A 27,829-nucleotide genomic window follows, 5' to 3' on the forward strand; every position below is an offset into this window, starting at 1 on the left:
ACATAGCCCACTATGCGTTGTTAACTCTCGCAAGGCTGCCTGAGATGAGGGGCTGACCTAAGGGTTCGAGCGAGCATCAGGCATGCTGAAAGGCATGCATTCTAAGTATACTTGATCTAGCAGTGTAACCGTAAAGAAGAATCGAAACATGAACGAAGTTCCTGCTCAGCTTTAAGAGCATGAGCATTGAGGACATAAGGGGAGTCGCGGATATTGTTCGCAGGAGAGAACGCTATGACCAGGCACAGTACCAGCCGTTATCAATATTACCACTTCTACAGACGGAAGCTGGCCGGCGCTCGGTATAGAATACAATAAGTGGTAATGACGAGAGCTTCGGGTTCCCCCCATCAGCCATCAACATCATCAACCATCATTTCATCTGCCGCCTGTTGCTTGTCTTCCTCCCTCACTCCCCCACCTCATTCATCGCTCCTTTCACCCCTTGGCCCTCCCTCTTATCACTCACACAATTCACCTTGACACTTCATTCTAGGTTCACTGTTTGCATCCGCACTGCGCCAGGGCTGACGACCTGCACCGTTTTCCCTGTTCCGCCAGCGGCTTTAACTTACTAACCAACCTAGAACAATCCACCTTCATCACCTTGCTCTCCCATCTCTCAAGCATATTACTCTCAATTCTCACTGGAGTGACTTCACCTTCTCCATCACTCATTTGGTTCAAGGTATATCGTCGAAGCGACCCGGACCGATTTCCCACTCTTGCTCCATCTTGCTTTCCCATTCTGTCAAGGAAAGTCTCCGAAAGAGGAAGAAAAAAACGTCATAAAAGATTCTCTTGTCACCTCACCTCACCACCACACCTTCCACCCGACGACTTGGCAATACCCTCTTCAGGAGGCGCTCTCCTGGACTTTTGGATTTTTCCTAATGATTGCCTGATTGTTCAACCCTAGCCACCATGGGGAGAATCAAGAAGGTCGCCGGACAAAAGCATGAGGCTACTCTCGTAAGTTCCGCCTCTTTTGAGGCACATAAAGCCTTGCTCTTTTTGCAGAAGAGTTCGACTGACACAAAAATATTCCCCACAGTCTCCCTATCTATCAGAGTTCGTAACTCGTGCGACCACTGTTTCCATACCAGAGCTCCCTTCTCACCTTAAATCATTTTCCCGCGTTTGGCCATTCCCTCGAGGTGACCTATACCACTGGATCAATGTCTTGAATCGCTTTGACGAAATTCTGGATTCTGTCATTGAAAAATACGGTCTCAGTAATGGCCCTCAAACAACGCCTTTCAGCCGGCAATACCTCACGCAGTATTATACAGATGAAGACAGCAAACTTAGCTCGCGAGATATCGAGTCAAAGCTTGCCGCTTTGGAGTATGGTCCGGAGGGAGACAGGGAGCTTTTGGAGGCCGTGCTTGACTTCTCTAGGCTTCTCCTAGAGAAATGCGGCAACCGCAGCTTGTACAATAGCAGCGAACGCCTGGGCGAGTTACTCAACACCACGTCGCTGACCCTTTTACAATCGACGCTTCGGTTATCTCTCTCTTTGGCACAAAGGTACCACTCTCGCCATCGGGGAGGGTCTCATATCCAACAGAGCTTGCTGGCAACGCATTACAACATCGACCTCGAGAAACTACAAAAAATCGCAAGCCCTTTCCCTCGCCCTACTATAGCAGGTCGACCGGTGTCATCGCCACTAGGCGCCAAGGACAAAACATCCCAAACCAAACACAACGCGAACGACTTGACGTCGCTTGTACGGGAAGGCGATGGGTGGGGTGACTGGGGTAATGTTCACCTCCTCTACTATCCGTCGGGCTCTGCCGAGCAAGCGAAAGCAGCTGCAGAGGCTGGACCAGGAAGCTCTCTCTCGCACGCGCCTTCTACTCCAACGCCTTTACGTCGGGCTCATTCTAGCACTACTCCACGACGAATTCCAACGACGGAGGATTCGCCGGCTTCGGTTAGCAATACTCCTGCTGGTAAACAGGACGAAATGATACCCGGTGGGAAAACGTTAGATATTCCGAGTACAAGAATCTCCTCATCTTCGGCTGAAGAGATTGTGTCATCACATTCCGAAGAATTGCCGACCGAATTCAAGTACGAGTTGTTGAACAAAGTTCGCACAGCAAAGGCGCTGGCCACCTCGCAGTCCACCAGAGAACAGGTCCTCGCCATAAGAATTCTTGCAATCACAAATTTGGCGTACATATACCCAGAGCCACTTTTCCAGCAAAAGGTTCTACAGTTTGATTTGGAGCACCCAAAGCGCCTCCAACTCGCCTATCAACTCGGAGATCTGGTCCATCTTGGGGCGAGTGGCGACCTGCCGGTCTCCAGGACAGTTCAAACACTTTCCATCCAGGCACTCGATGCGCTTGCAAAACACAAGGCGCGGGCGATTGACGTCTGTGCAGCTCTTAGCGTCAACGTGAATCATGGTGTTTTGATGTTCTTGACCCGGAAGGCTGTCAACGAACTTAGTGTGGAAGGCGATGAGAATGATGATAGTGGTCAAGACGAATGGCGGGATGCTCTACTCGCTTTACTGCGTACTCTTCCTGGGTCAAGCACTAGAACTCCCGAGACACTTGTAGCTGCTGGATTGATTCCTATGTTTGTGGACGTCCTCAATCTGCGCACCGACAAGGCTCGTCGTGTTTATTCCCGCGTTATGGAATTCCTCGACAGCTTTGTGCTTGCAGTTCGCGATGCCTTTGGGATACTGACCAACGCTAAAGGATTCGATGCGCTTTCAGACTTGATTGACTATGAAACTAAATCATCATTCGAGAATGTATCTCGAGGGGCTGGAATCCCAGACTACTATAAGACATCGTCAATCGATTATCAAATTCCGTATTTTCAGCAGCAGACCCTGCGTTGGTTGTTCCGCTTTGTCAACCATATAATGCAGCACAATGGTGGTGGATTCGACAGAGTTCTCCGAAACTTGATTGACTCCCCACAACTGCTGACTTCTCTACGTCTGGTCATCGAGAATGCGCAAGTATTTGGCTCGCATGTGTGGAGTAACGCCGTCAATATTCTCAGCAGCTTCATCCACAACGAGCCTACCAGCTATCAGGTCATTGCAGAAGCTGGGCTGAGCAAGAGCTTTCTGGAGGCCATCACTCTCTCGTCGCTAAACGCACCAGAAACGACACCAGCCGAGAGTCGCGCGGCAGCGTCCGCGGCCGAAACAGGAAGCGAACCTACGGGGTCGTCAAGCACTACCACAGGTTCGTCGGTCGAGCGTGAACAGAAGAAACCCAGAGATTACACGATCGCGAGAGCCGAAGATGCGCGGTTGGCTTCTGGTATCATGCCCGCCACTGAAGCTCTTTCGTGCATTCCTTCAGCATTTGGAGCCATCTGCTTGAATGGCTCAGGACTAGAACTCTTCCAGTCGTCACACGCTTTGGAAAGCTTTTTTGAGATATTTGAAAATCCTGCACATATCAAATGTCTCATCAAGGACGATACGAATTTGGTCCGCTCCTTGGGTAGTACTTTCGATGAGCTAGTTCGTCACCACCCGGCTTTGAAATCTTCAATCATGACCGCGGTCATGGTGATGGTAGCGCGTGTCGGATTCTTGTGCAGAACCAAGGCCTGGAAATATGGTATGGGCGCCAAGCTATGGAACGAGGACTCGCAGAAACAGCCAACGCTCTCTGGGGAACCTTGGCAACTACTGAAGGCAATCGGCATCGATGCTTCCGAGCATAACTCTTCTGATGACGGTCAGATCTATGGCGTTCCCGTCATCAACACTGGTGCAACACTGCCCAATGGAGGAAAACTCAGCGTTGGCGACGTGTGCGGGCTTCTTCCACCTCTAGATTCCCAGATTGAACCCAAGGACGAGGACAAGGATGGAATGATCACGACTGACTATCTGTTCGCTGTATTGAGATTCTTAGGTGCCTTCTTCGAGAACCAGTCCAACTGCACCTATTTCATTGAATCCGGAGGTGTCGAGTTCATTCTGGATCTTGCTACTCTTCAAAGCCTCCCCTTTGATTTCCACAATACCGATGCGAACCAGGAACTTACGGTGCTGGTTCACATGCTTGTCGAGACCAAGCCTCATCTGGTCGTACCGTCGCTTGTTCGCCGCACTGAGCAGATTGTTGATATGCTAGCCGATTTCTGGAGTTCGTCCTCGGAGCAGGGATTCTTCTCTTCATTGGTTCAAGTGGACAAGAAAGGGCACGGGAAGGTACCTAGCTCGGTTGGTGAATCATCCAAGACGTCAAGAGATAATGGAACATTTTTCGCGAAGCATATGGTATCTGCTCTTATACTTGTTGACCTCCTTCGTGAAGCATTCTCTCTACCTCTATACCAAGCGAGGCCAACTCAGCAAACCTCCGTTTTCGCTCAAGTCAATCTAGCCGATCGATATAGCGCTCTCGTGAGAAACCTCGGTAGCCTACATGCCGCCTGCGTTTGGGAAGAGATTCTTCTTGAAAAGAACATGCCAGATACTTGGGATCAGGCGACAAAGGTCCAACCACCATCTTCTGAGAGGATTATCGATAGTCCCGGACTCTTGACAGAGGGTGTCTCTAACTTGCTCCCGCCCGAGCCTCGTCAAGATGCACCAACTGGTAGCAATTCCCCTAATCCGCAGACGCCGCAGCAGCCTAGCGACTCCGCCCCTAAGGTCAATGAAGGTGGTGTCGCATTCAAGAATGTACAGGCGCTTCGATACCTCCTGAGCTCCTTGCCTTCTTCGATAACTGGATTCCTTCACAACCTGGGTCTTGGGCTCATTGGGAAACGGAGGATTGATGCTTATCAGAAGCAGAATGCCCTTGCAGTGGCCGACGTTATTGCAGGCGCTGTACTTGGGCAATTGCAATTCAAGCCTGCCAATTCCAGCGGCAATCCCAAGCTCAAGTTTGCTTACCTCATTGTCATCTTGTCGTCGTTTTCTCACCTGCTTTTCGAAGCTGCACCAGACCGTCATCACGCTCATTACCTTACCCTTGTTCTGTTCGCTTTCAAGAGAAGCAACGGATTGAACGTTCTCAAGGATGTCTGCGATCTGTTCGTACGCGAGATAAAGGCCCTCACACCTCCCAAGTCTGTGCCCGAATCTGAAAACGACGTTTCTGCGAGATTGACATCCGCTTACGGCGGTATCAAGATAATCCTCAGCTTCTTTGCTGAGCTGGCTTCTGGCAAGAGCATTGTGGACTCGAGTCAATCACAGGCCATGTCATGTAATGAACGGGATCGTGGTCGACCTGATTATTTTCAAGCAGGTCAATTTTTGGTGGAACTCCGAATGGAGATCCTACCGATAGCGCGCGACTTGTGGAACTCCGACTTTACAATTCAATCTACAAGCTCCGTTATCAAGTGCCTTGTCGATATTCTGCGCTCGTCTCTTGATGGTGAGAATGAAACGGGGGCTGTCCGGCGCCTCGACTCACAGCCGGCATTTGTGGATGTCCAAAGAAGAAAATTCCCAATCCACAAAGATCGGGTCAAGACATTGCAGGACAAGGGATTTGACAGCCAACTGGTCCAGGAAGCCCTCTATCGTTGCAATAACACACTCTCCGCTGCCGAAGAATACTGCAGATCCCGAAACTGTTTGCGGGCTACGGTGCTTACACCACCAGAACCAAACGACCTCGAAACGGCTCGTCCTCCTACATCCGCTGGTGATGGCCCCGAGGATTCGGCTGGTGTGGAACCGACGCCATTTGATAGTTCATTCTTCGATCGGCATTCGCTCTCCATGTTCTTCCCACCGGCTCAAGGACGGTCCACAGATGATGGTCAGGATGCACCTCCAGGGATGCCAGAGGAGGTGGCAAGAGCTTTAGACCATCTTCTGAACCCCCAGCCGCCCATGGATGACGGCCGTGATGATAGCGCAGCCAGCAATCAGGCTGAGCCCAGTCGGCCCCGGCCGAGCAACTCGGCTGACCCATCAGAACAGCGCTCTGAACAGCCGACAAAACGACGCGAGTTAATCACGGTTGAGGACTTGGATACGGAAAGGGAGAAGGTCCGGTCAAACTTGATTGAGCGATGCCTAGATGTTTTGAACGAGCACCATGACGTCTCGTTTGAGTTGTCCGATCTGATCGCTTCCGCTATCAAGAAACATCGGGATCCAGAGAGTTTCAGAAGGGAAGTTGGAGAGCTACTTGTTCAATCGTTGGTCTCCCTGCAAATGGAGAACTTCCAAGCTGCCGGTAAGAAGGTCGCAGCTTATGCTCACCTCTTGGCATTGGTGGTTCAGGACAAGGAGATGTACAACGCCACGCTAGCCGAGCTGAAGGAGTGTTTCACGACATTTATCCAGTTCATCGCTGTCCCTTCGGAGAAGATCCCGGACGAATCCTTCCCCTGGGTGGGACATGTGCTGCTTGTCCTGGAAAAGCTGCTCTCTGACGATTGTCAACCTCCTCAAATCCGCTGGGCTCCGCCTGATAATGCCGACCCGAACGCAGCTGATGAAGGACCGGCTCAATTGGAAGAACCTCTCGTTTCTAAGGACAAGAAGATGCAATTGTTTGATATCCTCGTTGAAATCCTTCCCAGGATTGGAAAGGATGAGACTTTGGCTCTTTCGGTTTGTCGAATTTTAGTCGTTCTCACTAGAATGCGCGATATTGCCGTGCGAATGGGCGAAAAGCGAAATTTGCAGCGCTTGTTTGTCATGATCAAGCAGCTTTCCAGCTCTACGAATGACAAGCTTCAGGGCGCCTTCATGCTCATTTTGAGACATATCATTGAAGATGATGATACAATCCGACAGATCATGCGGAGTGAGATTGTTGCCAACTTTGAGTCGAAATCATCACGACCCATCGATACGACAGGTTACGTCAGACAAATGTACCATTTGGTTCTCAGATCTCCGGAGCTGTTTGTGGAAATTTCTAACGATAAGCTCAAATTACGCTCTTTCGACAACCGACAACGTCCTCAAATTCTGACATTAAAGTCAGACAAGAAGTCTGGAGCGGATACGAAATCCAGTCAAGAAGCCCAGGGTACACAAGGCGAGAAAAAGTCCGACCGTGCTCACGAGGACAGGGAGAAGGGCAAGATTCCGGACCTGAAAACTCCTGTTGTGGAGAAGCCGGATGGAGTCATTCACTATCTCCTTTCTGAACTTCTGTCTTACAAGGATGTCGACGATAAGGAGCCACCGGCGGAAAATCGGGAGACATCCGCACCTTCTGCGCCTGAGCAGTCAGAGCCTCAGACTGACGTGGAAATGTCGACAGACGACCCTACTCCCTCCGTCTCGAGCTCTGAGCTTCAGGGCTCACGAAGCACCAAGAAGTCGGAAAAGCCCGCATTCCAGGCAGATGATCATCCAATCTATATCTATCGGTGCTTCTTGCTTCAGTGCTTGACGGAGTTGCTCTCGTCCTACAACCAGACCAAGGTCGAATTCATCAACTTCTCTCGCAAGGCCGATCCATTAGCAACAACGCCCTCCAAGCCTCGCTCGGGGATCCTAAATTACCTTCTCAATGCTCTTGTACCTGTCGGAACCATGGAGCATGATGAATCCGTCGCCTTCAAGAAGCGCAGTAACACCTCCAACTGGACGCAGCGGGTTCTGGTTGGATTGTGCACGAAGACAGGAGAATTCGGTGGCCACGGAAGGCGACGGAATGACCAGAATGTCAGTGAGGAGGATGAACCTGAGTTGGCCTTCGTGCGGAGGTTCGTTTTAGAACACGCCCTAAAAGCTTACAAAGAGGCCAACGCTTCCAACGAGCCTCTGGATCTCAAATATTCTCGGCTAATGTCGCTTGCGGATCTATTCGATAAGATGCTTAGCGGTTATTCGTTTGTCTCGGGGGACACTGCCTCCCAATCCTCCACAAAAGCACTTGCCAAAACCATGTTTGAAAAGCACTTCATTTCCGCCCTAACGGCTTCAGTTGCTGAAATTGATCTGAACTTCCCGTCCTCAAAGAGAGTCATCAAGTACATTCTACGCCCGCTGAACAAGCTTACTCAGACCGCTGTCGTTCTGAGCGAGACCTCCGATATCTCCACTATTGGAGGCTCAGAAGATGACGAAATCTCGTCTGCAACGTCCGTTTCCGATATGGACGATGACCGTGAAGAAACTCCAGATCTTTTCCGCCACTCTACCCTTGGTATGCTAGAGCCTCGTCATGAGGAAGAGACCAGCTCTGAGGAATCTGAAGAAGAAGACGACGATGAAATGTATGATGATGAATACGGGGATGAAATGGAGTACGAAGAAGAGATGGCAGAGGACGATGGTGAAGTGATCAGCGATGATGAGGATGAAATCGACGGCGTTGGGCCCATCGAAGGTCTTCCCGGCGATTCTGGCATGGACATAGAAGTTGTTATTGACGACGAAGAGGACGATGAAGATGACGAGGATGAAGATGATGAGGATGACGATCATTCTGACATGGACGATGATGAGATCCTCGCTGGCGAGATTACCGGTGACAGGGACAACGAAAGCCTTGACGAAGGTGACGAAGATGAGTGGGAAAGTGAGGAAATGTCTGAAGACGATGATGAAGCCGACATCATGAACCAGCTGGAGGACGAATTGGCAGACATCAGACACACGGATCAGCGCCACGACGGAGCGCACCTTGATGACATTTTCCGTGCGCTGAATGAGGCTGCAGGTGGTGTCGAAGATCTTCAGGCTGATAGTTTGGGAGATCTGCATGATGACATTGTCGACGACGAGTTGAATGAGGATGATGGTTCGTAAATTCCCTCCGCCACAAATCAACTTCACTACTAACATCGTATCTAGAAGACGAAGAAATTGACGAGTTGGAAGAAGAAATCGACGAAGGTGATGATGACCAAGGCTCTTATCACGGCTTTGACGACGATGAGGACCTCATTGATCCTTGGGGATTCGACGCCGATACCGAACCGGCGCTACCTCGCGGCCATCGTCACCACCACGGTTTCGCCCGTGGCCACAACACAGCGTGGGCCGCAGTTACTGGCATGCTGCCCAACCGTCATGGCATCGTCTCGGTTCCCTCTTACCGTTTACAGCGGTCACAGGTGCCCCCACGTGGCAATGATGATGGAACGAACCCTCTCCTAGTTCGCACTGATCGTGGCCCAGAAGCGCCTGGACTACGTCGTGGGGCTGGTAACGAGGCCTTTACAGACTGGGTTCATGGTATGGGACCATTATCGTCAGGCCGCATGCAGCCCATGGACAGCCCTGTCAGCTTCATGCATGCCATTATGCAGGCCATCGGCCAGGGCGGTCAAGGATTTGGCGTCATCCATCGCCCTGATGGCATCCATGTTCATGTTGACAGACATGCGGTTCTACCCGATCGCCTTCACACCATGTTTGGGCTGGGTAGGCCTCAGCCTCCTCCAGCTCGAACTCGAGACGATCCTTCACAAGCAATCAGCTTTGCTTTGGCAACAACTAGAAGCCGTTGGCAAGAAGAAGCTCGCATTCTGTTCAGCAACACATACGTTGAAAAGACTCAACGTGTTGTCAACTCGCTTCTCAAGATTCTCGTGCCTCCGGCTATCGAGGAGCAGAAGAAGCAGATGGAGGAAGAGGCTAAGCGGCGAGAGGAAGAGCGTGCCGAGCGTGAACGCATCGCTAAGGAAGAGGAAGAAAAAGAGCGGAAGCGAAAGGAAGAAGAAGAAAATGCTCGCCAACAAGAGGAAAGAGGGCGACAAGAAGCAGAACGTAATGCGCCAGAGGAACCTTCCGAACCGGCTCCAGAACCCATGGACGACATTCAGCAAACCGAAGCTCCTGCTGAGGCTGTAGTTGAAGCTAACACCGCTGCGCAGCCGACACAAGCTGAACCAGGCCCAGCCGAACCAGCCCGCCGTGTGCATACAACTATAAGAGGCCGCCAAGTTGACATAACTGGAATGGAAATTGACCCTGAATATCTTGAAGCCTTGCCCGAGGAGCTGCGGGAAGAAGTTATCATGCAACAATTGGCAGAGCAGCGCTCCCAGGCCGCGGCTGCTGGCGAGGAGCCTAGTGAAATCAATCCTGAGTTCCTTGAGGCATTGCCTCGCGAGATTCGTGAAGAACTCCTGCAGCAGGAAGCAGCCGATCGGCGGCGCCGCGAACGTGACACTGCTCGTAGGCAAGCAGGAAACGGCCCTGCCGCTGCCCCTGCTCATGCTGAAGAGATGGACGCGGCCAGCTTCTTCGCCACGCTTGAACCGGCCTTACGTTCAGCCGTCCTTGCTGAACAGCCTGAAGAGATACTTGCAAATCTGGGCCCTGACTTTGTTTCTGAGGCCCGTGCGCTTTCGGGAGGAAGAGGACGACTTACGCAGTTTGGCGACATCTCGCGGATGGATCACCGCCAGAGGACGGAACCAGCTGATGAGCAAGAGCCCAAGAAACAGCAACGCCGTCAAATCGTGCAGATGCTAGACAAGGCCGGTGTTGCTACATTACTTCGCTTGATGTTCATGCCTCTGCAAGGCAACGCACGCCACCAACTCAACGACATCCTCCATAATGTCTGTGAAAACCGCCAGAACCGGATCGAAGTCATCAGCCTTCTTCTCTCTGTTTTGCAGGATGGAAGCACCGATGTGTCCGCGATTGAACGCAGCTTTGCTCAACTGTCGCTTCGTGCGAAATCTCCTGCCGTTCAGAAAACACCACAGTCCGCCAAACGGGGCCTAAGCTTCCAGTCATCGAACGTCAGCAACGAAGTGACTCCGATTATGGTTGTGCAGCAATGTCTCGGGACATTATCATTCTTGTCTCAATACAACCCTCACATTGCCTGGTTCTTCCTGACGGAACACGACCCGGCTTCCGCCCTTAAGCTGAAGGCGCTCCGCAAAGGCAAGGGTAAGGAGAACAAAGCCAACAAATTCGCACTCAACGCTTTGCTCTCTCTGCTAGATCGAAAGCTGATTTTGGAGAGTCCTAACTGCATGGAGCAACTGTCAAGCTTATTGGCAAGCATCACTCAGCCCCTCACACTCCTCCTTCGGCGCGAGAGAGAAAAACAAGCGGAGGAAGAAAAGGGTAAGAAGCCTGAGTCTGCCGAGGGCGAACAGCCCGTAGAGCCTCAGCAGCAGACAGAGACCGCCCAATCGACAGAAGCTGGCGGCCCTGTGGCGGACACAAATATGACTGATGCTCCTCCTGCTACCGAGGGCGGGGACTCAGAGGGTGCCGTGGCATCAGCACAACCTCAAGCTGAAACTTCCACTGACGCTAAGCCGGCTCCCGCAAAGGCTGAAGAGGACAAGCACAAGAGAAGAACCATTGAGCCCCCGATTATTCCGGTGTTCAACTTGAAGCTCGTGGTTCATGTCCTTGCGGCTCGAGAATGCAACGGAAAGATCTTTAGAGATGCTCTTTCTACCATCAACAACCTGTCTGCTGTCCCCGGCGCACGAGACACTATTGGCAATGAGCTTGTTAGCCAGGCCCAAACTCTGAGTACCACCATCCTGACCGACCTGGACGAACTGATCTCCCATATTCACGAAGCCCAAACTGGCACAGATATGCAAGGATTAGCACTTGCGAAATTCTCTCCCGCCAGCTCTGACCAAGCCAAACAACTTCGTGTATTGACAGCCCTTGACTATCTGTTCGACCCCAGCCGTACGGATAAGTCTAAAGAGTCTCAAGAAAAGGAATCGGACAGCGCGGCAAAGGATGTTCTACAAACACTCTACGAGAGCTCAACCTTTGGACCTTTGTGGACGAGACTTAGTGAATGCTTGACACTCGTTCGCCAGAAGGAGAACATGATGAATGTCGCAACAATTCTCTTGCCTTTGGTCGAAGCTCTGATGGTTGTTTGCAAGAACACTACCCTCAAGGATACCTCCCTGGCTCGCAGCAGCCGAGAGCTTTCTGTGTCCAGTGGTTCCGGCGATACAGGATTGAGCATGGAAAGCTTGTTCTTCAAGTTCACAGAAGAGCACCGCAAGATCCTCAACGAACTGGTCCGGCAGAACCCACGCTTGATGAGTGGTACTTTCTCCCTACTGGTCAAGAATCCTAAAGTACTAGACTTCGACAACAAGCGCAACTACTTCACTCGTCGAGTCCATTCGCGCGGAAACGAGCCCCGTCACCCTCACCCACCTCTTCAGTTAGCTGTGCGCAGAGATCAGGTCTTCCTGGATTCTTTCAGGTCCCTTTACTACAAATCTGCGGATGAGCTCAAGCATGGCAAATTGAATGTGCGTTTCCATGGTGAAGAGGGTGTTGATGCGGGTGGTGTGACAAGAGAATGGTTCCAAGTTCTCGCTCGCGGCATGTTCAACCCAGACTACGCGCTGTTCACCCCTGTTGCTGCCGACAAGACCACTTTCCACCCCAACCGCCTTAGTGCCATCAACCCTGAGCATCTGACGTTCTTCAAGTTTATTGGACGGATTATCGGAAAGGCTCTCTATGAGGGGCGTGTGCTTGACTGCCACTTCAGCCGAGCGGTCTACAAGTGTATTCTCAGCCGCAACGTGTCAATTAAAGACATGGAGACCCTCGATTTGGATTACTACAAATCTCTTCTCTGGATGCTCGAAAATGATATCACCGATATCATCACTGAGACTTTCGCCTTGGAGACAGACGCATTCGGAGAGAAGCAGACCATTGACCTGATTGAAAACGGGCGAAACATCCCCGTGACCCAGGAGAACAAGGAGGAGTACGTGCAAAAGGTGGTCGACTACCGCCTGGTTGTGTCCGTCCAAGAGCAACTGGACAATTTCCTCAAGGGCTTCCATGAAATCATTCCTCCGGAGTTGATTTCCATCTTCAACGAACAAGAGCTGGAGTTGCTAATCTCTGGTCTTCCTGAGATCGACGTTGATGACTGGAAGGCCAACACCGAATACCACAACTACTCCGCCTCGTCCCCTCAGATCCAGTGGTTCTGGCGAGCTGTACGCTCTTTCGATAAAGAAGAACGGGCCAAGTTGCTGCAATTTGTCACTGGTACCAGTAAGGTGCCTCTCAATGGCTTCAAGGAGCTGGAGGGCATGAATGGTGTGAGCCGATTCAACATCCATCGCGACTACGGCAACAAGGACCGCTTGCCAAGCTCGCATACATGCTTTAACCGTAAGTTCTACATTCCGACCCTCAGCTTATATTGGAATTTGTGCTGACCATAGTCAACAGAGCTTGACCTTCCGGAATACGAGAGCTACGAGACATTGCGGCAGCGCTTGTACACTGCCATGACTGCTGGTAGTGAATATTTCGGGTTCGCATAAGTCGGTGGCTATTTGATGTGATTTCCTGCGGCGGTCTTCCTTTTCTCGTTGTAATGCCCAAGCATTTCACGGCGTTTAACATATTTTGTTCTTTTTCTTTCTATTATGTTTTTCATGTATCTATGTACCAATTCGCTTATTGGCCATGAGCAGGAGGGAATGGCGAAGATGTCTCTATAAAGTCAGTGGAAGTGCAGGTCGACTGATTGCTATGAGCTCTATAGTTGCCTCCTCCTTCATGTATTTCAAGCTTGTTTATTGGAATCAAAGGCGCAATTTTGTGACTATATGGCCTTTGTAGCCTCGTAGAGGAACAGTAGAGTAGACACCTTGGTGCCTTAGGGCGGTGCTGGCATGGGGTCACGAGCAGACTGCAGAAAAAGTCAGGTGCCGACGGCGGGGAAATCTTTGGTTTTTCGGAGGTCCATATATCTCTCCGCTTGCACGTTTTATGCATGATCATACTCAGCTCCTTTTAGTTTTATTGTACATTCTGTCTTTGGGATTCTCCAGCATCTCACCACCGGTCGAGCCCCGCAGTCCTTGATACCACCCACTCTCCGCTCTTCTACACAGTCACAGTCATCATGGCGACGAATTCCATCAAGCTTTTGACCGGCAACAGCCACCCGGAGCTGGCCAACCTGGTTGCAGACAGGTGCGACCGAGACTCTTGCAGATATTGATTGACCGGAGACTAACCGTTCACGCTCAACAGGCTCGGAATCGAATTGACCAAGATCATGGTCCTCCAATACTCCAACCAGGAAACGAGCGTAACAATTGGAGAGAGTGTCCGAGATGAGGACGGTATGAGCCCCTTACCGGCTCTCCCCTAGTTCTTGAGGCTTCTTTTTCGGGCAATTGAAAGTTGACTGGCGTCCTTGTCCGTCGGTTATAGTATTCATCCTGCAATCTACGCGGCCCAACGATATCAACGACGGATTGATGGAACTGCTTATCATGATCAATGCCTGCAAAACTGCGTCTGCGCGGCGCATCACTGCCGTCATCCCGAACTTCCCATATGCTCGCCAGGATAAGAAGGATAAGAGTCGTGCGCCGATCACGGCCAAGCTTATGGCCAATATGCTTCAGACTGCGGGTTGCAACCATGTTATCACGATGGATCTCCACGCCAGTCAGATCCAGGGCTTCTTTAACGTCCCCGTTGATAATCTCTATGCCGAGCCCAGTATGCTGAAGTGGATTCGGGAGAACCTTGACGTCAACAACTGTGTGATTGTCAGTCCTGATGCTGGCGGTGCGAAACGGTAAGCGAGGGTTCTGTGATATGCATATGCTTGTGCTAACTAGTCGAATTCCAGCGCCACTGCCATCGCCGATCGGTTGGACCTACAGTTCGCCCTGATCCACAAGGAGCGCGCGCGCCCGAACGAAGTCTCGCGCATGGTCCTGGTTGGCAGCGTCAAGGACAAGGTTGCCATCATCGTTGACGATATGGCTGATACGTGCGGTACTCTCGTAAAGGCCGCCGACACAGTGATCCAGCACGGCGCGAAGGAAGTCAACGCCATCGTTGTACACGGTATCCTTTCCGGCAAGGCCATTGACAACGTGAACAACAGCTCTCTGAAGCGCATTGTTGTGACCAACACCGTCCCTCACCAGGAGAAGAAGGAAGTATGCGACAAGATTGAGACAATTGACATCAGCCCTACCCTTGCTGAGGCCTGTCGCCGTACGCACAACGGCGAGTCTGTGAGCTTCTTGTTCTCTCACACCGTTGCTTAGTGGGTTAATCCATCCCATCTCGCTGGTTGTGTAAGACCTTTGGTTCGAGCAGCTTGTGGGAGTATTGTCGTGGATTGTCTTCTTTTTTTTTTTTTTGTCTGTTTATGATACAACTGCAAGTAATGAAGCATGAACTGGAAACCAAAACCTCAAAGAGGATTTTTTTGTTCGATAAATTGAAAAGTTTACGGCGCCATTGTCCTTTCTTTCTTTTGCCAGCTAGGTTACGAATTGATGCATCTGTACATATCTTTGCTATGTCGCCGGGCTTTGTTCGGCTTGTTACATTTCCACTTCTGAAGAATGTTCTTGTCTACTATATGTCAGGAAAGTGTGATTATTGATTGTATCGAGCCTCTAACAATGTACCTCTCTTATCACCAGAATATTGAGTATTCAACTTGAAGCATTCTATTTTCAAATAGGAACCCAGAATCAACGGTGAGGTTGAAGCGACTTTTGTCGCTCTTTGGCGCTGTCTGGGCTGGATATCTAGGGCTTTGTTGGCTTCTGGGTTACATGCCTGCGGAACAAGGAATCTAAGTACAGTTGTTCCGGGCGATTCGAGGAAGGTAATTTAATCTCGCAATCATGTTCAACCGGGGCATTGTACGGTTGCATTTGTCTCGAGGATAGGTGAGATCAATGCCACGGGCCATTAAGAGCATCACCCGCCGGCTTACCTAACACCCATACGCGCCGCACTACGCGACCGCAAATGCGTAGTGAAACAATACCCGAGCATTTTTTAAGAATCATGAAAAGTGCATTTTGATTTTTGTTTTGTCAAGTCCACAGTCCAGCACGAGGAAAATAAAAGAAAAAGATGATCGTCATAGATCGATGCTTGCTCGCTCGCTCCCCCAGAATTCAGAAGACTCTTTCTCCCCCCAGAGCTTCTCTTCTGCAGCTTCCCCAGCTTCAGCTTAGCTTCACGCTACTACCCTGTCAAGTCATATCTTTTCGTTTACAAGAACAATTGGTGGGGAAGAGAGGAAGGTATGGACCGTCGTTGTCTTGTCTTGATTCTTTATCGCTTTTTTGCATTTCCTTTCCTTTCCCTAGCCATAACAGAGAGACGTACGTAACCCGACCATTAGAAACCCCTCGGAGAAAGAAAGAATAGAAACCAAAACACCCCCTCTACTTCCTCATGGAAGACGCCCGTCGCTTGCGGAGCTCGTCCTTCTTGGCCTTCTCTTCGTGGACGCGGGTGGCGAGGAGCTTGGCGTAGTCGTTACTAGAGAGTGTTAGTTCTTGATACTTGACACGAGATTAAACCAAGGGAGACTTACGCAGCATCGCGGGCAGCCTCAGCGCGACGGCGCTTGAGAGCAATCCTGTGACGCTTGTGCTGGAGACGCTGGGGAGTAACCAGGCGCTGGATCTTGGGGGCCTTGGTGTAGTCCTTCTTGCCCTCCTTGGTGACGGTACGCCGGATGACGAACTTGCGGACGTCATCCTTCTTGTCGAGACCGAAGAAGTTTCGGATCTTAGTGGCGCGCTTGGGGCCGAGGCGCTTGGGAACAACGGTGTCGGTGAGACCGGGGAGCTCACCCTCGCCCTGTTTGACGATGGAGAGGGCAAGGACGGCAAGGTCGAAACCGGTGATGGCACCGCGGACGGACTTGCGCTTGCGCTCACCGGTGCGGCGGGGGCGGTAGCAGCTGTGGCCGTCGGCGAGGAGGAGACGGGTACGGGTGGGGAGAAGGACTGTAGGGATGAGTGAGTTCTCTGTTCATTGTCGTGGTGGTCGCGTTGGTGACAATGGGTTGGGTTCATTACATACCACCCTGCTTCATGGGGAAACCTGTAAGCCACAACGTTAGCAATTAATTCCTCTCAGAGCAATAATTCAACGATTCCCCGCAACCAAAACGCGTGCAAAGTTCCGATAATACATCCAAAAACCTCCCACATTCCAAGCGAAGAATCGTATCCAAAAATCGAAGAAAAAAGTCCAGTCGTACCTTGCTTGTCGTTACCACCAGTGATCTTGAAGAGGTAACCCTTGAATTCATCACCGAGAGAGTCGCCGGGGACCTAATAACCAGAAAGATGCCGCAATCAGCCATTCCGTTCTCATTCATTCTTGTGCGTGTCTCTTTCTCTTTTTCTCGTCTCTTTTCTTTTCGCATGGGCCGTATGTAGGAACCGGGGATGGAGGGATTCGACTGACTTCGGTGCCCATGCGCTTCTCCATGAAAGGACGAAGCTTGCGCTCGTCGTCAACCTCGACGATCTTCTGCGACCCATTGGCCGGGTAGGAAATGTTGAGCTTCATCTTGACGGTGATGCGCGGTCAAGACGGAGGGCGCGGATTGTCGACGGTCGAAGTGGTGCGTTCGGTCGTTCAAGCGAAAGTCAAGTGTGGATTTTTGTGTCAGGTCCCTTTTGGTGTAGCGAGATTTCGGTCTGTGGGTGGCTGACTCAGCGGCTAGCCCAGCAGGGTTAGCGCCTCGGTAGGGCTTCTGTTGGCGGTCAACAACTCGACACCTGAATTATAGGGCACAAATACCTCTATCTGCCAAGGCTATCAGGCAGCAACTTTATCCGCCTGCATTCCGATCTTCAGAAGATCGCGCAAAAAGTATTCAACGCATTGTGCTCTGTAGAAATTGACTGTCTTCTCATTCTATGCAGAGAACTAGCGTAACTCTGCAGTCGATATCTCAAATATTGTATACAGTCGAATGCGCAGCAAGGTAGACTAGTGACGCAATCACCAACGTGGGCGTTCTCTGGTTAAATCTCCAGACTGGAGAAACTAGAAAGTCCATGATAGCCTTACCAGAACTCAGCTCCCTCCTTTTCCCCTTCTCTCATCCTCTCCCCCTGAGACATGTATATATCCGCCGCTTACTGCTATTGTTACGAAACTTTATCGTTCAATTCTTCCTAATATTGTCCTCTTTGCGCTCTTTCTCCCCACCTTCTCTCAAATCTCCGCTCGCCGGTACTCACGCGACACTGAATATTCGCCCGGGCCCATATCCGGCTCTCATTACCTGAACCTCTCGACTTTTCTCCCCGAATCAACGATTGCAGTCCCATCTGGCCCGCGGACTTTCCGTTTGTCGTCTGATATCATCGGTTTCAGAACAAAGAAAGTCCCGTCGACACTAGAGATCTCTAGGCGCCGAGACTGGCTCCCGCGGGCAATCATCTCTTTGTATAGATTCTTTGGCTCTCAATACGCGCCCGAAAATGAGGCTTGCAAGCAGGTTTCACATCGTCTGCGCTTTTGCGGTGTTTAGCATTCTCCTTTCGGCCTTGTTCCTCGGTTCGCAGCGTTTCTACTACCGCAAAGTTGGCGCCGTGGACGAGCCAATTGTCGAGTTCCAGGCACCAACCTCACCTGACCGCAGGCTGGTTGTTTTTGGTGATACATGGAGCGACAACAATGCCAAAGAAATTCAGGGCGGTAAAGTCTGGACCGACTGGCTCTGCTCTTCTGTAAGTCTTTGTTCCCAGCCCGTGTGTATCGGAGGTACCGAGGCTAAGCTAACCGAATGCTGTTCATAGTTTTCATGCCATCATGAGAACCTAGCGCAAACCGCCAAGTCTCTGAGGGGAACCTATATTGGGTCTGTTGTGGACAATGAGCAGCTCTCGGAGTCGGGAAACTTCCTCAGCCTGAACAAGTCCCCACTGGCTGATTTCAAGGCCCAAGTCGAACAGTGGCTGACCACTGAGACAAAGGCCCTCCTGCATCTAGACGAGAAGGCGATTCATGATCGCCGAAATCGCACCATTGTGGTGGTGTCCTTTGGAGTCTGGGACCTGTGGAACATGATCGAAAAGGACTATGAGACAGCCACCAAGTCAGTTGACCACAGCGTCGAGGTCATTATGGACCAGTTCGAAGAGTTGTCTCAGAGCTGGGGTGGTGATGAGCTCAGGATTATCCTGACACTGGTTCCGGATGTGACTTTCCTTCCGGCTTTCCGTCCGCACGGGAACCCAAATGTCTCTCAATACAAGGACACCGTCAAGCTTGTTTCCAACTGGAATAGGAAGCTTACGGATGCAGCGCAGCAATGGGGTAAGGGGACGATATATCTGTTTGACACAGAGGCATTCCTCACCGACCTTATTCGAGACCGTCAGCTCTACGCAGCTGGCGTTGAAGAATCGAACGGGCTGGGGAAGAATCAAGATCCCGGCTGGGAAAACGTTGAGGATGCATGTGTCGAAAGCAGTCAGCAGTGGGTGGTGACATCCGAGAGCAAACGATGCGAGAACCCTGACAGATACCTCTTCTGGTAAGACAAAGGCACCTATTTTTTGTTCTTCGAGGATTTCAACTGACGTTTTATAGGAATGACATGCATCTCGGCCCTTCCGCGCACCGACTCATGGGTACGGAGGTGTTCCAAGACATCAAAGACATGTGGCTTCTGTAATCAGAACCAGGCGCCGAATTTTACCCAAAGGTAGACTATACAGATGATGAATGTCTGTAAATGGAACGTGTTGTGCATTGTTCCTGCAGAAAGCTATACTTAAAGCTCGAGAGCGGCCGGTTCCCGAGACCGCGAGCGAACGGACTTTGCGGAGAGCTGCGTCCCGAGCGAAAAGGCCCAAAACCGGCTCCAGTACCAGCTGCTACTGAGAAGAGGTCTTAGACATGGTGTTCACCCCAAAAGTTGGAAATATAACGCCAGGATGACGACCGGCGCGACAAGGATAGACGCGGGAGTGGCACAGTAGTATGAGTCCGGAAAAAGATCGATAGCCGAACGGCGAGGGGGGCCGATGAGCCCCATACTGGGCGTTAAAGGGTCAAAGACTCCAGGAAGGGATGGCAGGCTTATTGTAACGCTATGATGAAAGTAACTGTGGAGATGATCGGGATGCGAGCAAAGCCGGTTAGGAATGGAAGAATTCAAGGAAATCAAGCCTCAACTTGGCGACCTCACGTTCGAGAATCCTGGATCCAGCCTCCAGACTCCAGAACAGAATGAAGAGAACAATAATGACATTCCAAACTAAGGGTCGCACTGACTTGGGAGTAGTAGGCTAGTAGCCAGGGCCTCCGGTAGACTGCGCGGAGTGGGGACGGATCTGCCAGTTCTTTGTTTGCCCATTCTTTGCTTCTTTCTTTGTCTTTCGGAGATCTGTTGGTCTGGTGGTGTTGGCGCATAATGGGCAGCACTGAAGGCGCAACGCTGCTTGGAAGGGCGCTACTGGCACTCACTGGCTGGCCGTCACACCAAAATTGAAGCTATTCTGCCTGCTATTGAGTGGGCATCCCTGCTGTCACGCCGCATGCGGGAATCGAAGAAAGAACAATAATAATGGCGATTACTCCTGGGATCTGGGACTGGGAGTGCACCCTACATACGACATCAGATTCAAGATAGTCGCATCCTGCCCAGGTCCACTGCTGCTCGAGTGTCTGGCTCAGTTCTGTATCTACAATCGAAATGTCTCATTGCGTTTGGCGTCTACCATCACATCTGAACCACACTCCTGGAACCAAAACCAAAACTACCAAAGACCAAAGACCAAAGCCAACGGCGTAGACAAAGAACCAATGCCCAGGATCAGCTCCAGGCTCAGAGGCTTGGTCCTTTAACAGGCGTTCGATCCGAACAAAGGACTTGAAAACCCAAATCCCTACCCTTCTGTCAAGTCCCTCGACGCTCCCAAGTAATCCTGACGCCTCGAAGAAAGACAAAAAAGGTTCACGAATCAGATTAATCGTCTCTCGCGATTTTTCTTATTTTATCTTTATTATTGTGAGCACTTCAACCGCGAGGCTGCGTCGCTCGCCAGAGCCTTATACATATCGGCTTTCTTTCTTCCTTTCTTCGTCTTCCCTCTCGTCGCTTGTTCCTTTCTTTCTGTCCCACCCCCCCCCCCCCCCCCCCCCCCCCCGGGCGGGCCGTCCTTCTTTCACGCTGGCTCTGCCTCGCCCTTTTGCCCACACCTCTCTCTTTATCACTTGTACTCTCTGAGACCTAAATAAATGTCTTATATCGACCGAGTACTCCCCCGGCCTGCTGCTCTGCAACATGATACTCAGCAAGCCTGTCTATTAAGACCAACTAGCAACCTCCTCGAACACAAGATAATGAACGACGACGTCGCCATGGCCGACCATCGAACAGGCAAGACCTCCTCCTATCGCTATTCAGAAAGCCTGCCCAAGGTCAATTTCCTGTCTCTCCATCAATCTAGGGTTGGCAGCAGAAGTCAGGACCCGTCCAGCCCGGCAAACCTCGAAGCTCCCAAGCCTTCAAGCCAGTGTCTCTCGATACAAGAACGGCATACAGTAGTCGAGCGCTCGCCATCTTCCAGCCCGGTGAAATCAGCAGCAGTTCCAGCCCAGAGAGAGTCCATGCAGTGGTGCCTCTGCCAGCCGGACCCAAAGATTCCTCGACCTCGAAATGGTACGTCAATAATTTCCTATGACCCACCTCAGTTAGGAGGTATAGAGAGAATCACGGGCACATTGCTAACTTTCTTGCCTTGCAGCTTTTATCCTCTACCGGCAACACTACCAAGGAGCTGTAGTAGCTCAGAACCCGGGCTTAGCCAACCCAGAGATCTCCAAAATCATCGGCGAGCAGTGGAGAAAGCTTCCACAGGCGACCAAGGACGAGTGGAAGGCTTTGGCGGAGGTAAGATACCGAAGGACTGACAGTCCCATGTCTGGATAGTTCTCTAACCAGAATATAGGAAGAGAAAGCACGACATCAGCAGCAATATCCCGAGTACCGATATCAGCCCCGCCGCCTCAACCGCGATGGGTCAAGAAACAGCTTGAGCTCGGGCCTCAGCCATAACCCTTCCGGTGCCACGATCTGTAACCGATGCGGCGGCCGTATCATGAACCCACCTGCATCCCCGGAATCTGGCTTCTCTAGGGACTCCGTCAGCGTTAGCAGTAGCAGACCTTCTCATGATTCGGTGATGAGCCGGAGTTATAGTGCAGACCAAGGACCAAGAGGTATAAAGCATGGCAGTCATAGCGAGCACCGCGGTTTCCGCGCTCGACAGTGGGAGGAGAGTGGGTCGGTATCGCCAGACTCAAAGCGCCGCCGAACCAACCCCCATGTGCCTTTCAGAGCAGACTTTCACCGCGACAGAAGCCCCCCGAATTCTCCATACTCAATGCCATCATATGCGGGTCGCACAGAAAGTCTGAGCGCGCGAGGCCTCAGCCTCAGCCACGCAATGCAAGCACCACATGGGCTTCGCCCAGTGAAGGAACAGCCGCAGCCAGACCCTACTTTGAAACTTCCACCGTTGCAGACGACAGGGTCAATGGCAGGGTCAGCAACGCCAATGTCCGCTTTTCCGCCAGAAAGCTTCAACCTTGAAGCAGCGGTGAAGAACATGCCTCTCTTGGGTAAGATCAAAACCCTCGCCAAAATAGCACCTCAACTCCCTTTGAAATCCTTCCGCGAAGGAGGTCCCGGGCGTCGTGGTCCCGTTATTGCTATAGATGGACATGACGAGAAATTAGCCCGAACCGTGACGGAGTACCTCAACAACGCACTGCAAAAAGAAGGCAATTTCCAACCTCGCATCTTTGACGGCCCCGGGATCTCACGACCCAAACGAGAAAGCAGTGCAGAGCCCGAGGACACAAGCGACAAGAAAGTCGAGTACTTTGACCGCATTTCGAAGTGGCACCATATCTCCGGCAAGATTGAAAGCTTCGTCAGGTTCGAATCCTCGCGCCACTCTTCAGAACCCGCCTCAGGCAATGAGGATGAAACCAGAGGCTCACCGAAGATCTCTCCGCGAACCATCATCCCCAGGACGGCCGAAATGCACATCAGCTCGCCGCCATCGTCCAGCGAGACTGGCTCCGAAACTGTATTGACCCCAGAGACTACCATTACCAATGCCGATGCTCTACCGGTAGCTCTGGTCCCCCAGTATCAGCTGACGACCTCCGACGCGTATGCCTGCATGATGCCCATCGACGACTCTTACAGCGTCGCAGATCACTGGAACTGGATGGCGGCTTTCTGGCGCGGCGCCGCGGGGCCCGACATTACAGTCTATATCCGCGAGTGTGACCCGCAGGAAATTAAGCAGCACGGAGGCCCCGTGGAGATCCGTCTGCAAGACGCAAAAGTGGTTATTGTGCGAAAACCCACTAATTCCCCGGAGGAACTGGAGGAGAAGGTTCTCAAGCGGTTGGGCTTCGAGATCGAGGACTACCTCACCCAGTAGTCTAGTGCTGGCTTATACGATTTTTGACGGCGTTAGGGGCTTTATTGTCTTTCTTTCTTTCTTTCTTTTTTTTTTCTTCCCAATGGTTTTATATTTTCTGCTCTTTTTTATAAATAGTCTTAGCATTTGCGGTGGATTTCTGTGGAATCTCAAGCTTATTGATACTGTTATCTATCTGTTCGCCATATACTCCGACGTACTGGGAGATTGCGGGATTTTATTTGGAGCCAGGAGTCTTATTTGATTCCTATTACTGATCTATAGTGCAAATCTATGCATGATTATCATTATAATATCTCAATTTTACGTACTTGCCACTGAACTTTTCCATGACTGGGTACTTCACTTCGGTGCCTGAGGCGAGTGTACCTTTTCCCAATATAACCGTATCGGGCAATATATGGGGCGATAAGACTTTCCCGCCAACCATATCACTTATCGATAAGAGCACCCCCATGTCGAGCCTCGCCATCTCAGCCTTTGCTCGTAATTAGACACTGAAAGAGCAAAGGGTCTCATCCGGACATGCCCTTGAAATTCTGTCGCCGGTGGGAATTCGTTGAATCTTCCAGATGAGGGTTTTTTCCTGGCGAGCTGTTTTGCTGTTCCAATCTGTCTGATTGAGACCGTGACTTCACCGGCCTGGGTCCTCACAAATTCGCTCATCCATATTGACCACTCCCCGGATCCAGCCCATTTGCGATGCAAGACAGTAACACAACCCACCTTGGGCTCTCTCAGGGCCCTACTGTCATGGAAATGATGGTTTCTTCACCTTCCTTGGAGCCATCACCCCCCAACGCTTCAGGGAGCAACATCAGCACTAATTCATCTTCAACGACAACACCGGCGACTTCGGTCACTCCTACATCCGCAGTCGGGACACCAAAGTCCGAAATGGCAATCTTACTTGAGAATTTGGACTCCTTCATCGCAGTTGGTGTTTTGGAAAAACCAAGCGAGAGTTCCGCGTTGACGAGTTCAGCCATCGGCTTTCCTTCTGCGGAAATCGCCAGCTTGGAAAAGCACAACTGGGTTCGAACTACGACGCATCAAGATGAATGTAATCCTCACACCACCCCTATCCGTGTTTATGTCTTGCCTGATGATGTTGGGCGAAAGTTTATCCCTCGATCGAGCGCGGCGTTGAGGAGAGCGCTGAAGGTTGTTATGGCGAAGGTGGATTCATCGCCTGCGGCTTGGGCTGGTGACTTGAAGACTGATGGAAGGATAATGGACACTCACCCTGCAAGCGCTGAGGACGAGTCTCTTTGGTATATCTTCAATACCCTCCAGGATCCCAACCCTAAAGCGGAGTCGGTGCAGAATCCCTACGCGAAGCAGGCCATGCAGGATTTACTCTCACTTACCTCGCCATGGGAAAGTGAAGATCAAGAAGGGAAGACATTTACTGGTGTTCTGGGACTTAAAACCCCGCTGTATCCCTATCAGCGGCGTTCCGCGGCGACGATGATTCAGCGAGAAGTGCAGCCGCATCAGATGTTGGATCCCCGACTTCAGCCTTGTACAAGCCCCACAGGTCAGGTCTACTACTACGACAAAGAGCAAGGCAGGATTTTGCGCGAAAAAAGAACGTACTCGGAGGCTCGTGGAGGAATTCTTGCGGAGACCATGGGTTGCGGTAAGACCTTGATATGCCTAGCTGTGATTCTAGCTACCCGAGGCCACTTTCCACAAATTCCCCTCGAGCACCAAACCATGAAAATTCCTGAGAGGCCTGAAACAGGAAGCCTCATAGAGATGGTAGCGGCGACTGCAGGTCGGTTGTCTCTGCCGTGGAAGGCGCATTTCGACCATTTCAGTCGGATGGGTGAAGTTTACGATAGGTGCATCAAGGCATGTGAGGCCAACCGTGGTGAGTATACCATCGAGCCGCCGGTATTGCGACAAACCGGTCGCAAGAGCGCGGATCACCTTCGGCCGCCTGGACAGCGTCTTCGTCTTTGCTCGGGGACGTTAATCGTTGTGCCGCCTAACCTCCTCGACCATTGGAAGAAAGAGATCGCGACACACACGGAAGGCTTGAAGGTTCTCACATTACGGAGCAATGCAGACGTTACACCCTCGGCCGAAAATTTCTTCCAGTATGACATCGTTCTCTTCTCGAGAACCCGGTTTGAAAAGGAGGCAGATGACTTCAATGACCGGGACTGGAATCGTCCCAAGGGAGCATCGCCCCTGACAAAGTTGCATTGGCTCCGGATCATCGTCGACGAAGGTCACAATGTGGCGGGTCACGGACAGAAGACGAATATGATGCACCTTCTTGACCAGATTCACGTCGAAAGACGCTGGGTTGTATCAGGGACGCCGTCCAGTGGACTATACGGGGTTGAGGTCAGCTTGGCTTCCCAGGAGACACACCCGGATGACACCGACTTGACGGAGGCAACGTCGGCGGTGCTCCGCGGGAGAAAGAAGACGGGAAAGGCAGTGGACCACGAACTGAAAGATCTCGACAAGCTGCAGCGGATTGTAGTCAACTTCTTGGATCTCAAGCCCTGGTCTAACCCTAAAGACGACGATCCCGCGAATTGGACGACTTACATCAAACCCCTTGGACCTGACGGAAAGCGACGCAAGGCTCTCTCTCTTCGCGCTACGCTGCAGAGCCTTGTCGTGCGCCACCGCATGGAAGTCATTCACAGTGAAATTCCGCTGCCACGCTTACACAACAAGGTGGTTCATCTCGAGCCGACGTTCTACGATAAATTAAGTCTAAACTTGTTCATCTTCATGCTCGCCGTCAACGCGGTCACGTCAGAGCGGCAAGACCAGGATTACATGTTTCATCCCAGCAACAGAAAACATCTTAGCCGTGTTATTGGCAATTTGCGGCAAGCTGGTTTCTGGTGGGCGGGATCGGACTTTGAGTTGCAAGGAACTGTTGATGTTGCGACCAAGTACCTCCAGGAGCACCGAGAGAAGATGTCCGAAGCCGACATCTCCATCATCTCTCAAGGTATCCAGATCGCTCAGATAGCGCTAGAATCCGGTGGCTGGAATGGATTCAAGAAGATGCACGAACTCGGTGTCTATGTTGCAGGATTCCCCTCAGAAGCGCGGAACTTCTGGGCCCTAGATCCTGCTCAAGCTCAGCGAGAGCCCATTCTGCTTGGTATATCCCAGGCTCGTCTTGCTCAGCATTTTGTGACGAAACACCTTGGGTCTAGCGATCCAGCCGAAGGCCTCGCCGGCGCTGGTATTAAGGTCCGCAGCGAGTTGTCCAACCGCGAGGGGTTCGACGGCTCAACCACTGCGCCAAAAAAGACCACCCCCGAGAGCCTCGTCAAGAAGAAAGCCAAAGAGACCTTCCTCAAAGGTCTACATAAGGAGCTCTCGCCAGACTCACCCCTCACTCAGACAAAGCTGATCGCCACAACTTCAGCCAAGCTCACATACCTCCTTGATCAAGCCCGAGAACACCACAAAGCAGAGAAGATCATCATCTTCTACGACAACAACAACTCCGCCTACTGGATCGCAGAGGGTCTCGAATTACTGGGAATCGACTTCCGAATCTACGCGAACACCCTCAAATCCGCCCTCCGCGAAGAATACCTAACGCTCTTCCGCGAATCCTCGCACGTCCGCATCCTCCTCATGGATCTGCGCCAGGCCTCACACGGCCTACACATTGCACACGCCTCACGAGTCTACATCGTCAATCCAATCTGGCAGCCTAACATCGAAAGCCAAGCCATCAAACGTGCCCATCGCATCGGCCAAACGCACCCCGTGTTTGTCGAAACACTCGTGCTACGAGATACACTCGAGGACAAGATTCTGCAGCGCCGAAAGGCAATGTCCGACACCGAAATCCAGAATGACCTGCTAGACGACAGTACCATGAGCTCCATCATCCAGCACGAGGGGTTCATCCCCATGCCCTGCTGCGAAGACTTCACCTCCTTAGCCTACCTCCGACGCCCATCGGGATTCTTCGACCGGCATCGTCTCCCCATCCCAGATAGCGCCAGCTCGGCCGATGCCAATTCCGCAAACGGTCATAAACCTGCTGAATTCGGAAATGGGGCTCCACCAGTGACACCGGCGAAACGGAAACGCAACGTCAAGTGTGGTGACGGTTCACCTACTGCTGTTGAGAATCTTGGACCTGGTCTCCTTACGTCAACGCCGAAGCGACGGACGCCCCCGCGCTTTCAGTTGCAGTTTCGTGATCAGAATGGGATTATTATGGATTCGCCGAGCCCGCGGAGGAGTATTTCTCCTCCTAAGCCGCCTCTGTTTATTTGATGTTGGAGACGAAGCGGTATCTAGAGAGTGGGGTTTATTTATGTAGTTGGTGTTATTGGATGGTTTTCGGTTAGGTTAGATGTCTTGTATACCCTATATATGTTACGTGACGATGAAGAGAGGAGAGATTTCCACCTTACCTCTAAAAGTCAATAGAACGATCTTGGGAGTGAATCTATCCGTATATAAACTTCAGCACTCATCTTCTACAATTAAGAAAGCTTGAGCTCTTCGGATAGCCTCGAAATCACCAAATCCGGTAACCCCACACCATCGCATCATACCACGTGACATACCACTATCAGCTCAATAATCAGCTTCCATCAACCACCGTACTGTACATCCTTCGGAGTACTTAGGACTC

General features: G+C 51.4%; 6 protein-coding genes across 6 annotated transcripts; 5 read left to right on the forward strand and 1 right to left on the reverse strand.

The window, feature by feature from the left end:
* Positions 1-751: 751 nt before the first annotated feature.
* tom1 (E3 ubiquitin-protein ligase TOM1) lies at positions 752-13,517 on the forward strand. Its single transcript, XM_073754828.1, has 4 exons — positions 752-972; positions 1,055-8,729; positions 8,783-13,081; positions 13,142-13,517. The coding sequence occupies exons 1-4, from the start codon at positions 925-927 to the stop codon at positions 13,234-13,236; spliced, it is 12,117 nt and encodes a 4,038-aa protein (XP_073619573.1). The 5' UTR covers positions 752-924; the 3' UTR covers positions 13,237-13,517.
* A 149-nt stretch (positions 13,518-13,666) lies between these two features.
* BDV17DRAFT_253616 (ribose-phosphate diphosphokinase) lies at positions 13,667-15,705 on the forward strand. The gene is made up of 4 exons (XM_073756670.1): positions 13,667-13,894; positions 13,955-14,046; positions 14,138-14,510; positions 14,565-15,705. Exons 1-4 carry the CDS (start codon positions 13,824-13,826, stop codon positions 14,989-14,991), a joined length of 963 nt encoding a protein of 320 aa, XP_073619574.1. The 5' UTR covers positions 13,667-13,823; the 3' UTR covers positions 14,992-15,705.
* A 43-nt stretch (positions 15,706-15,748) lies between these two features.
* Positions 15,749-17,332, reverse strand: BDV17DRAFT_253621 (40S ribosomal protein eS6). The gene is made up of 5 exons (XM_073756671.1): positions 17,171-17,332; positions 16,962-17,034; positions 16,781-16,801; positions 16,287-16,704; positions 15,749-16,231 (listed from the first exon to the last, which is right to left on the reverse strand). The coding sequence occupies exons 1-5, from the start codon at positions 17,273-17,275 to the stop codon at positions 16,135-16,137; spliced, it is 714 nt and encodes a 237-aa protein (XP_073619575.1). The 5' UTR covers positions 17,276-17,332; the 3' UTR covers positions 15,749-16,134.
* Positions 17,333-18,101: 769 nt separating this feature from the next.
* BDV17DRAFT_174217 (uncharacterized protein) lies at positions 18,102-19,653 on the forward strand. The gene is made up of 3 exons (XM_073754829.1): positions 18,102-18,447; positions 18,517-19,256; positions 19,313-19,653. The coding sequence occupies exons 1-3, from the start codon at positions 18,199-18,201 to the stop codon at positions 19,395-19,397; spliced, it is 1,074 nt and encodes a 357-aa protein (XP_073619576.1). The 5' UTR covers positions 18,102-18,198; the 3' UTR covers positions 19,398-19,653.
* Positions 19,654-21,088: 1,435 nt separating this feature from the next.
* On the forward strand, positions 21,089-23,187 carry BDV17DRAFT_287679 (putative HMG box transcriptional regulator; the record flags this gene model as incomplete). Its single annotated transcript, XM_073761223.1, has 3 exons — positions 21,089-21,389; positions 21,475-21,620; positions 21,679-23,187. The coding sequence occupies 3 exons, from the start codon at positions 21,089-21,091 to the stop codon at positions 23,185-23,187; spliced, it is 1,956 nt and encodes a 651-aa protein (XP_073619577.1).
* Positions 23,188-23,704: 517 nt separating this feature from the next.
* BDV17DRAFT_253629 (DEAD/DEAH box helicase) lies at positions 23,705-27,612 on the forward strand. Its single transcript, XM_073756672.1, has one exon. It carries the CDS (start codon positions 23,890-23,892, stop codon positions 27,463-27,465), a length of 3,576 nt encoding a protein of 1,191 aa, XP_073619578.1. The 5' UTR covers positions 23,705-23,889; the 3' UTR covers positions 27,466-27,612.
* The last annotated feature ends 217 nt before the right edge of the window (positions 27,613-27,829 follow it).

This window comes from Aspergillus undulatus (genome assembly GCF_047715775.1).
Source record: "Aspergillus undulatus strain CBS 261.88 unplaced genomic scaffold BDV17scaffold_5, whole genome shotgun sequence".
Taxonomy (NCBI): domain Eukaryota; kingdom Fungi; phylum Ascomycota; class Eurotiomycetes; order Eurotiales; family Aspergillaceae; genus Aspergillus; species Aspergillus undulatus.

What these genes read in the sequence shown, in the direction of transcription:
- tom1 (XM_073754828.1), top strand. Translation starts at nt 925, where the DNA reads ATGGGGAGAATCAAGAAGGTCGCCGGACAAAAGCATGAGGCTACTCTC. An exon ending in AAAAGCATGAGGCTACTCTC is followed by an intron (nt 973 to 1,054) that starts GTAAGTTCCGCC and finishes TATTCCCCACAG; the next exon opens with TCTCCCTATCTATCAGAGTT. An exon ending in CGAGTTGAATGAGGATGATG is followed by an intron (nt 8,730 to 8,782) that starts GTTCGTAAATTC and finishes CATCGTATCTAG; the next exon opens with AAGACGAAGAAATTGACGAG.
- BDV17DRAFT_253616 (XM_073756670.1), top strand. Translation starts at nt 13,824, where the DNA reads ATGGCGACGAATTCCATCAAGCTTTTGACCGGCAACAGCCACCCGGAG. An exon ending in GCCAACCTGGTTGCAGACAG is followed by an intron (nt 13,895 to 13,954) that starts GTGCGACCGAGA and finishes CACGCTCAACAG; the next exon opens with GCTCGGAATCGAATTGACCA. An exon ending in GATGCTGGCGGTGCGAAACG is followed by an intron (nt 14,511 to 14,564) that starts GTAAGCGAGGGT and finishes GTCGAATTCCAG; the next exon opens with CGCCACTGCCATCGCCGATC.
- BDV17DRAFT_253621 (XM_073756671.1), bottom strand. Translation starts at nt 17,275, where the DNA reads ATGAAGCTCAACATTTCCTACCCGGCCAATGGGTCGCAGAAGATCGTC. An exon ending in TGGTGGTAACGACAAGCAAG is followed by an intron (nt 16,802 to 16,961) that starts GTACGACTGGAC and finishes TGTGGCTTACAG; the next exon opens with GTTTCCCCATGAAGCAGGGT. An exon ending in GAGGCTGCCCGCGATGCTGC is followed by an intron (nt 16,232 to 16,286) that starts GTAAGTCTCCCT and finishes AACACTCTCTAG; the next exon opens with TAACGACTACGCCAAGCTCC.
- BDV17DRAFT_174217 (XM_073754829.1), top strand. Translation starts at nt 18,199, where the DNA reads ATGAGGCTTGCAAGCAGGTTTCACATCGTCTGCGCTTTTGCGGTGTTT. An exon ending in CCGACTGGCTCTGCTCTTCT is followed by an intron (nt 18,448 to 18,516) that starts GTAAGTCTTTGT and finishes TGCTGTTCATAG; the next exon opens with TTTTCATGCCATCATGAGAA. An exon ending in CCTGACAGATACCTCTTCTG is followed by an intron (nt 19,257 to 19,312) that starts GTAAGACAAAGG and finishes GACGTTTTATAG; the next exon opens with GAATGACATGCATCTCGGCC.
- BDV17DRAFT_253629 (XM_073756672.1), top strand. Translation starts at nt 23,890, where the DNA reads ATGCAAGACAGTAACACAACCCACCTTGGGCTCTCTCAGGGCCCTACT.